The following is a 10907-nucleotide window of genomic DNA, read 5'->3' on the forward strand; positions in this document are numbered from 1 at the left end:
GCTCCCTTACGTGACAGAAACGACCATAGAGACACGGCGGGATGAGGTTGAACAGCGGCGCTGCAGCACAGTAACAACGACACGGTGGTAGCTCGCGAGGTTGACGACAGCAACCTGCGGCACTGACGGTGACAAGGCTAGTCGCAGGCTTCTCTTCTTCGTGCGCCTCTCTCTCTTCACCACGAGCTCCCTCTCTCCGACGCCTCTCCTCCGTGACTGTGGCTCCAAGCCCGCGAACCTTCCACTCGCGAGCCATCTCTCTTCGTCGGCGACCACAATGGCACCGTGGCAGTGGCACGACGGGCTGGATGGTGATGGCGCGGCTCCCTCCCCTCTTCTCCTCCACTGGCGCCCTCTCTTTCTCTCTTCTCCATCTCTGTGCGTGTGTGTGTTGGTGTTTCAGAAAGGGGGAAGGGGTAATAGCGGCTGGGAAAGGAAAATTAGGTTTCTGAATAGGGATTTAGAATTAGGATTGGGGGTAGTTCTGTCATTTCACTAAAATTAGGAGTAATTGAAAACCAAAAACCAATTCTTAATCCACAAATAATATTTGTAAAAATACTATTTAATTATCAATTTATAAATTATTTTCAAATAAATTCTCTAATTCAATAATTAGAGATAATATAATTAATTTTTCTTTATTCATAAAAATTAAAATATTAAATTCCATCATCTCAATTCTTTAAATCAATTTATACAAAATTCTTATTATTTTGCAATTACTGAATTTTATAGTTCAAATATAGAAAATTATCTAATAATTATAAAATTAGAGAAAAATTCTAATTTAATTATCAAAACTTGATTTAATTAGCTTTAATTAAATAATTTCTAAAATTAAAGTCGTTAATGAGTAAATAAATTGAAATCAATTTAAAATAAGGCTTTTCAAAAGTTTTAGGTCTTACACTATATGCCCGCGTTTAGCGCCACATGAACAATGGCAAATTATCTAGTTGAAGCATAAGTTGTGTGTACCCACAATAGTGTGTGTACGCACCCAGTAGAGAGGTTTGAAATGTTGATGCTTTCCCCAGCGCTAAATGCCATGTTGCCGCATTTAGCTCCACCTCCACAATAGTTGTTCTTCGAAATATGTGCACCACGGCGCTAAACACTAAGTCGGGGCATTTAGTGCAATCCTTCGGTGACCATTCCTCAATTTTTGTGCCTTCCTGACACTAAATGCCAAGTTGCGGCATTTGGCGCCAGGGCATCTAAAGCAAATCCCCTCCAGAGTGTTTTGAACTCCTTTCTGATTGCACCTGTTCCTGTTTTCAACACTTTAAATGACCAAAAAAAACGTAAAAAGAATAAAAACTATAAGAGAGTAAAACCAAATAAATAAAATCAAAATAAATAGAAAATCTAAGGATACGGATAATTGGGTTGCCTCCCAACAAGTGCTTCTTTAACGTCACTAGCTTAATAGTTGATTTCTTGTTAACGTGGGGTTGATCATAGTGCTTCAAATCCTCTCCTCTCACTATGAATTTTCTCCCTATGTCCCCTTGATGTAGCTCAATATGCTCAAGAGAGAGGATTCTATTTACTATATGAGGTAATACTAGATTACGAGCCAACATTACCTTTAACCCTGGGGAGAAACCTTCAGTGAAGATTTTTGTTTCTCCATCCCCTGGGTACTTTCTTCTGGGGATCCCTTTCCTTTCTCGACACCCTGCACTCCCAACACTAAACTTAGATTTCATGTCAGGGAAAATTTTGTTGATTGTCACCAAGGGAGGCTTGAGCTGCAAACTTTGTTTTACATCATCAGGGGGTTCTTGGAGATTTGGATTAGTGAACTCAATCTTCATACAGTTGCCTTAGCTTCTTCACCTGAGTGATGTATGGGTTTAAAAACCTTGAAGATCAAATGCTCTTTATGCACCCTCAGCATTGATTCACCTTCTTCCACATCAATCAGAGCTCTTCCAATGGCTAGGAATGGTCTTCCTAAGATTATAGAGGCATTTTCATCCTCCTCCATGTCAAGAATTACAAAATCTGCTGGGAGGAAGAGCTTTTCCACTTTGACCAAGATATTCTCCACTATTCCATGTGCACTCTTCAAAGATTTATCTGCCATTTGTAGTGCTATCCTTGTTAGTTTCTCTTCTTTCATTTGCATTTTCTTCATTACAGACAAGGGCATTAAATTGATGCTTGCACCCAGATCACATAAGGCTTTCTCAAAGGTTTTTGCTCCCAATGGTACATGGAGTTTGAAAGCTTCCAGGATTTGGCATCTTCCTTGGAAAATTACTCTAAATTAAGGCACTACATTTCTTGGTCAGGACCACTATCTTATCTCCCTTTATAGTCCTCTTCTTGGATAGCAACTCCTTCATGAATTTAACATAGAGAGGCATTTGCTCCAAAACCTTAGCAAAGGAAGATTGATTTGCAACTTTCTGAAGACTTCCAAGAACTTTGAAAACTGCTTGTTCTTAGTCTCCTTTTAAAACTTCTGAGCATATGACATTTTAGGCTTGTATTCAGGTACTGGAGACTTCACTTTATGTAGCTCAATTTCAACCAAAAAAAGGGTTGTCTGAGTGCCTTTGTGGGGCGTGCTTCACCTTGGCTTGTCCCTTCTCTGGAGCTTCTTTTTCAACCAGCTCTTCAGTAACTTTGTCCACTTATCAAGGTGATAGCCTTGTACTCCTCTCTTGAATTTAGAATTGTGTTACTACGAAAGGTATTGGTGAACCGCTTATCAATTTCAACAACTTTTGTGGCTAGTTGACCCATTTGAACCTCCAAGTTTCTAATTGAAGCTCTGGCTTCCTGCATGAAACTAATAGTATTCTTGGAGAGTTCAGTAACTAAACCTTCCAAGTCAAAAGATTTTTAGAACTGGATCGTGGATTGCTGTTGTTGAAATCACTCTGATTGAAATTATTCTGATGGCTCTGATTGTTATGAAATTATGGTACCTCTATGGTTGATTTTTTCATCAAAATATGGATGATTCCTCTACACTAAATTATAAGTTATGGAGAATGGATCATTATTAGGGGTATGAAGAAATTTCCCATATAATTAACCTGTTCAGAGAGAATTTGACCATAATCAAAAGTCTCACCTTAAGAAAATCCACCACTCATGTCATAGGGAGCATCTTGGATATTAATAGTTGAAACTTATAGTCCACCCAAGTGTTGAGTAATGGCATTTATCTATTGAGACATGGCTTTATTCTAAGAAAGAATGGTATCTAAAGCATCCAATTCCATGACTCCTTTCCTCATGGTGGTCCTCTCAGAAGAATATGGATATTGGTTGTTAGCAACCATCTCAATCAACTCTAGAGTCTCTTCAGTGGTTTTTTTTATATGAAGGGATCCTCTTGTAGAATTATCTAAAGAGGTTCTGGAGGCCTGAGTAATCCTAATATAGAAAATCTGTAACTATATCCAGTTCAAAAACATTACAGAAGGGCACCTTCTAAGCATCACGTTGTACCTCTCCCAAGCCTCAAAGAGAGATCCACCATCTTGTTGCCTGAATGTCTAAACATCGGTCCTTAGCTTGGTTAGCCTTTGACTATATTATCCCATGTATCCAGGCTCTCCTTGGATTGTGTATCAAGCCACTTCTTAGCTCAGTCCCGTACAACAATAACCGATAGACATCAGGATGGACTCCATTAGCCTTCACCGTATCACAGATTTGCAGAAAATTAGAGATGAATAAGTTTGAGTCTTCTTGTGGGAGTCCATGAAACTAACAGTTTTGTTGCACCAAATATGCCTAGGACGTAATATGCCACATATATCAGTTAGATATCCTAATCAACATATACACACACCAAGAATATGCCCAGAAGCATAGTCAGTCCGTTCCTCAAACTCTACAGGAACGAATTGCTCTGATACCATAATATAACACCCTACCACACAGAGCTTTATGCCTAGGACGTAAATTAGAGGTGGCAAGACGTTACGACCTCTAAAAGTAAAAATACATATATAATAATATAATAGAAGAAAATTATAACTAGGAGCCTTGAAAGAGAAGTTTATAAAAAATGAAACAGAAATCGCATCACTCACGAAAGATAAGCATAGATGGATAAGCAAGATCGAAAGGAAGGTTAAAAACATATATGGATCAGAATTCCACAATACAGATAAGCAGCTCCGAACTCAACCTGCGAATCTAAGACCGGCCAGCGTATACATACATACATACATACATACATACATACATACATAAATACATATATACATATATATATATATATATATATATATATATATATATATATATATATATATATATATATATATATATATATATATCCCCAAAATACAACCCGAAATGTAAAATAAACACCTGTTTCTCCAAGTCAACCTCTAGGAGGGACAAAGTATAAAATACAGAGAACAACTATGTACAATTATATACAAGTAGAAACTGAATGAGTAACGAAAAAATATAGTTCTTTGCTTCAAGAAGGCCTCCAAAATGTTCAATGTGGTACCTCCAGACCTGCATCTGAAAAACAACAATATATGTATGGAATGAGAACCGGAGGTTCTCAGTATGGTAAAGGTGCCAACGTACATAATGTATAAGATCTCGAGAAAGTCAGAGGCATTCCTAGAACACTGACACTCAGAATTAAACTTAAGAAAGTATTCTAAACCATAAATTATGTAAGTTATCTAATGTGTTCAACTTCTAAATCCATCTTTAACCTAATACTTCACTTTCCGTCTCTTCTAACCCTCCAAAATACCGGTGGAACTACCCTCAGCATCACCTCGGCCACCATGAGGGATCTCTCAGTTGCAAACACATATAATTCAGACAAAGAAAACACAAATAGAGGTAGCAATTACAACAGATAGAACAAGTAGCAATTAATTACAGTTAAACAATTAGGAACGCTAAAACAAAACATACTGAAACAAATCACTCAAATGTACACGATGCATGTTTGTCCTATGACCGATGAATCTCATCATCTATCGATTATAAAGTCAAACCTGACAAGTCCGGTAGCTAATCCGACATGTCCGGTTATAAAGGGGGCAGTTTATACTTTCTCTCATTTTTCTTCTTTCTTATTATTATTATTATTATTATTATTATTATTATTATTATTATTGTAATAATTATCTACTGTATTTAAATTATTAAAAAGAATAAAAATTTTAATATTCTTAGTTAGCATGGATTAATTAAATATCAGTACACATAAATATACAACATAATATAAATTAATGATCTCAATTTATTTTTCTACTTGACAATAATTAAGATCGAGTATAATCTCATTATCATAATTAATAAGATGGGATAATAAGATATTTCTCTCGATCTGATGTTCTTATCATATAAAAATAAATGAAATGAGAGAATTTATTTACATATGTAGGGACATTACTGTTTTTCTAGTAAGGAGGAAAAGATAATGTTACAAGAATTCAAACAAATTGTCGGTTATAGAAATATAAATGGAATGTTTTTTTTTTCAGAAAAGAAAATTATTGCAAGTATTGAAACAGGTGTTATTGGATTATTATGACGTATAGATGGGTGAATTTAGAAAGCACACTAATGGCATATAGTTGGTGGCATAAATTTGATTAATTGAAAAGTTACTAAGAATGGTATGGTTTTGGTTTATACAGATAATGATAAATCCTCCGAAACGTCATTTTAGTTAAGGACTCCAAGATTTCAAATTTCACGACAAGGACTTGGTGTTGTACTATATAAACTCGTTTTGTCCTAGGTTATTGTCACACCTATTTTCACTGGAGTTTCATATCCCTTCTTCCAAGTTTCTAAACTTTTTTGTCCTGTGCTTCGCTTCTTGCTTATTTGAAATAGAGAAAATGGCCATCCAAGATGAGCACCCTGCCCATGGTTTGATTATGTTTTTCTTCTTCTTTTAAAAAAAAAGTATTGGAGCGTTATTTTTCTTTCTGGGTAGAAAATCCCATATATCTCAATTTGTTTTTTTTTTTCTAGGTTCCCAAGCTGAGGAAAAGAAGAATGTGCACACCGAAGAAACCAGTGAGCTTGTGTCGGCAAAAGACAGAACGTTTAAGGCCCCAGAAAGCAATGCATTTGGCCAATCCTTCAGGTTTCAGTTCTCCTTTCAATATTCTCTTTTATTTGATTTTTATTTCTTTGATTTAAAATTTATGATTTTAAGCAGCTAACGCCATATATTTGACATAAATTCACTCATCTAAAAGTATTTAAATTAATATAATAAGACATATAAATAATTATATCTCTAATATAAATTTTGACATATATAAAAGTCTTATTTAAACTTAAAATGTGATTGTACATAGATATTTTTTTCTTTTAAGATTTTTTATCTTAATTTTTTTAATAATAAAAATTAAACTCTAACTTTCTTTAGTAATAGAAAAGACATATAAATTGCTACATTTCTTTATCTAATATTTTAACAATTTAATTTTGTTTTAAATGTTAAATATGCAACTAATTACATATGTTAATATAATTTAAAAATAAAAAACCTAACTTAAACTTAGTTTGCTCTAATTTTACTACATAAAGGGCGACAAAAAATTTGTATCTTTGTGACCCACGTTCTCTCAATAAAACTGAGATTTCTTTTTTATATTTTTGAAAGAATTTAATTTTGATCACAAAGTAAAACACTTTTCATATATATACCAAATCATATATCAATAAATATAACAACTTTTTATATCTAATTACTATTTAAATAATAATTTAAAATATTGTGTAAAATAATTTACAAATTCATAACCCTTCATAAAAAGCTTACATATACCATACAATAATACACATACAAATTTGTAAAAATGGCTTCAGATATCGATCAAAGTGAAATCAGTCTTCTAATGAGATTATTTGGCAGGGATTATGATATTGAAAGTGAAAGACAAAAAGGTGTGGAAGAATTCTATAGATTACAACACATTAATCAGACATATGATTTTGTAAGCCAAATTCTTATTTTCCTCAAACATGTTTATATATACTAATACACAATAACATGAAAGCTCAATGCTAATTCATGAAAATTTCATTTGCTAATAATATAGGTAAAGAAAATGAGGGAGCACTATAAGAAATTGGACAAAGCAGAAATGAGCATATGGGAATGTTGTGAGCTGCTTAATGAAGTAGTGGATGATAGTGATCCTGATTTGGATGAACCTCAAATTCAACATTTGTTGCAAACTGCAGAAGCCATTAGAAAAGATTATCCTAACGAAGATTGGTTACATTTGACTGCTCTCATCCATGGTAATTAAATTTGAAATCTTAGATTTTTTTTTAATTTTCTATTATAAAGGTTAATTAGTTTAATTTTAGTTATTTTTTGTCCTTTTATTTTAAGAAAGTTTTTTTATTGTTGATAGATAGTTAATATGAATTGACAAATGAATATTTGTTTATTTCAGATCTCGGAAAGATTCTTCACCTTCCTCAATTCGGTGAGCTTCCTCAATGGGCTGTTGTTGGTAAGAACTTTTCTTATTCTTTATGATATTTTTTTTGAAATGGAATAATCTTTTGACTATTATGTTTTAGAAATAAAATTTAATTACAATATTTAAAATTAATTATCATTTTAAAACCATAATACAAAACGAAATTTTTATTAGGTCATTACGGCTACATTAAGGTTGAGAGAGTGTAAATAATTAATTATAAAAATATTTGTGTTGTAATTATTTTGATTCAATTTACAATATTTTAAATAAGACACGTCCCTATATTTCATGTATAATTATTTTATCAATCTTTAAATTCCCAATTAGCTAGTTTTGGCATGATACTTTAAATTCAAAATTTTAACCAAATGATTAAATATATATTTTCAGGAGATACCTTTCCTGTTGGTTGTGCCTTTGATGAAAAAAATGTTCACCACAAGGTAGCCTTCCTCTTCTAACAAAACTGTAAAATTGATCTCTTTTTTTGCATGTCTCTAAAACAATCATGTTAAATTTATATTAAAATCAACAATCAATATAAAATACATATTAAAAATAAATTAAATTATACATATATTTATAAATAATATATAATGATTAATTTTAGTGTACAAATAATATATTTTTATTCTAAAATTATCATCAACCAATAATATAAACTTTTTCTATGCTTCAGTATTTCAAGGAAAACCCAGATAGCAAAAATCCTGCTTATAACACTAAAGATGGAGTCTATAGTAAAGGGTGTGGATTAGACAATGTACTCATGTCATGGGGACATGATGACTATATGTATATGGTGAGTAATTAAATATATAGCTACAATTTATATATAGTTTTTTTATTATTTTGTTCAAGATATATAATAAATTTATACTTCACTTGAATTTATAGGTAGCAAAGGAAAATGGAACCACTTTACCTTCACCTGGCTTATTCATTATTAGATATCACTCATTTTATCGTAAGTATTTTTATTTACTATGTGCTTTTCCTTTTATGTCATAAGAAGGCATTTTTTGTTGGGCAACAAAAGTTCGTTTTATTTTGTAAACCAAAAAAAAAAATCATAATTATTTTTTAGAATTTTCTTTCAATAACAATGTATTAAACTTAAAACTCTTTTGTAGCTTTGCATAAGGAGGGAGCATATACTCATCTCATGAGTGAAGAAGATTTTGAGAACTTGAAGTGGCTTCACATTTTCAAGTTAATCTCTATATATATATATCAAATAATTTGCACACAGCATTTGGTATTATTACTAATCAATAACATCATCCGTAATTTTATGTATTATGTAGTAAATATGATCTCTATAGCAAAAGCAAAGTTTTGGTGGACGTTGAAAAAGTGAAGCCATACTATCAATCACTTATTGACAAGGTGGGGGCACAAATTTCAGATAGATTATTGCTCATTTTGTTTTATTTGAATTCCTTTTCTTGTTTCTTAATGTGACGTTCTTACTTTTCTTTTTGAATGTTTTTATAGTATTTTCCAGCAAAGCTGAAGTGGTGAAGAATCAATATAAGCTAATTAATGGATCTACCTCAAGGGCCTGGAGGGAATTGATTAATTTTCCTTGAGAGCAAGTTAAAAAATAGAGACCGATTGCATATATGTATTGTAATGTATTAATTTCTATAATTACATATATGTGTTGTAAATCACAAACAGATTGCTTTATATGAGGCTTTTCAGTGATATATATACTCAATAATATGATGTAAACTATTAAAATGAATGAATGATGGATGAACCTGTATATATATGAATTCTTATTCATACATATCAAAATAACAATCAATTAATACAGTAACTACTAGAAAAAATTATTTTTAGCGACTATTTATTTTGTTTTTAGTGATAATTAAAATAGTCATTAATATAATTACTAGCAATTAGAGATTAGCAATCTTATATTTTGTAACTAAAAGATTTTAGCAGTAATTATATAATTGCCAATAAAGATCTTTTTAATGGCCGCTAAAAATTATAACTTTTTGTAGCAATTATACAATTGTCAATAAAAAAATTTTTAATGGCCCCTAAAGTTATAATTTTTTGTGACCATTTTCTCAAAATTTTATATGGCTACTAAAAGTAATTCTAAGATTATAATATTATTCACTTTTAGTTGCTATTATTATTTTCGCTAAAACTTTAACACATTTTTTAATTATATTATACTCATTTTATTAAGACTAACAATTTATCTTTTTTTTCTAAAATCTCAAATTATTTTTTCAAACAATTATTATTATTTGTAAATAATATAAATATACTAAAATTAATTATTACAAAATAAAATATTTTATTAAACACAATATCAATAAATTAAATATATAGCTACAATTTATATATAGTTTTTTTATTATTTTGTTCAAGATATATAATAAATTTATACTTCACTTGAATTTATAGGTAGCAAAGGAAAATGGAACCACTTTACCTTCACCTGGCTTATTCATTATTAGATATCACTCATTTTATCGTAAGTATTTTTATTTACTATGTGCTTTTCCTTTTATGTCATAAGAAGGCATTTTTTGTTGGGCAACAAAAGTTCGTTTTATTTTGTAAACCAAAAAAAAAAATCATAATTATTTTTTAGAATTTTCTTTCAATAACAATGTATTAAACTTAAAACTCTTTTGTAGCTTTGCATAAGGAGGGAGCATATACTCATCTCATGAGTGAAGAAGATTTTGAGAACTTGAAGTGGCTTCACATTTTCAAGTTAATCTCTATATATATATATCAAATAATTTGCACACAGCATTTGGTATTATTACTAATCAATAACATCACCCGTAATTTTATGTATTATGTAGTAAATATGATCTCTATAGCAAAAGCAAAGTTTTGGTGGACGTTGAAAAAGTGAAGCCATACTATCAATCACTTATTGACAAGGTGGGGGCACAAATTTCAGATAGATTATTGCTCATTTTGTTTTATTTGAATTCCTTTTCTTGTTTCTTAATGTGACGTTCTTACTTTTTTTTTTGAATGCTTTTATAGTATTTTCCAGCAAAGCTGAAGTGGTGAAGAATCAATATAAGCTAATTAATGGATCTACCTCAAGGGCCTGGAGGGAATTGATTAATTTTCCTTGAGAGCAAGTTAAAAAATAGAGACCGATTGCATATATGTGTTGTAATGTATTAATTTCTATAATTACATATATGTGTTGTAAATCACAAACAGATTGCTTTATATGAGGCTTTTCAGTGATATATATACTCAATAATATGATGTAAACTATTAAAATGAATGAATGATGGATGAACCTGTATATATATGAATTCTTATTCATACATATCAAAATAACAATCAATTAATACAGTAACTACTAGAAAAAATTATTTTTAGCGACTATTTATTTTGTTTTTAGTGATAATTAAAATAGTCATTAATATAATTACTAGC

The 10907-nt window shown here is 31.0% G+C and overlaps 1 protein-coding gene and 1 long non-coding RNA gene across 2 annotated transcripts; both read left to right on the forward strand.

Moving 5' to 3' along the window:
* LOC107615784 (inositol oxygenase 4-like) lies at positions 5816 to 9079 on the forward strand. The gene is made up of 10 exons (XM_021112215.1): positions 5816 to 5889; positions 5995 to 6109; positions 6887 to 6968; positions 7074 to 7278; positions 7437 to 7496; positions 7860 to 7912; positions 8149 to 8271; positions 8367 to 8436; positions 8603 to 8681; positions 8777 to 9079. Exons 1-10 carry the CDS (start codon positions 5859 to 5861, stop codon positions 8931 to 8933), a joined length of 975 nt encoding a protein of 324 aa, XP_020967874.1. The 5' UTR covers positions 5816 to 5858; the 3' UTR covers positions 8934 to 9079.
* On the forward strand, positions 9881 to 10327 carry LOC110267078. Its single transcript, XR_002354408.1, has 3 exons — positions 9881 to 9969; positions 10136 to 10214; positions 10310 to 10327. It is a non-coding gene; the product is annotated as an uncharacterized LOC110267078 (long non-coding RNA).

The sequence above is a fragment of the Arachis ipaensis genome, chromosome B09 (assembly GCF_000816755.2).
Source record: "Arachis ipaensis cultivar K30076 chromosome B09, Araip1.1, whole genome shotgun sequence".
NCBI classification, from domain to species: Eukaryota; Viridiplantae; Streptophyta; class Magnoliopsida; order Fabales; family Fabaceae; genus Arachis; species Arachis ipaensis.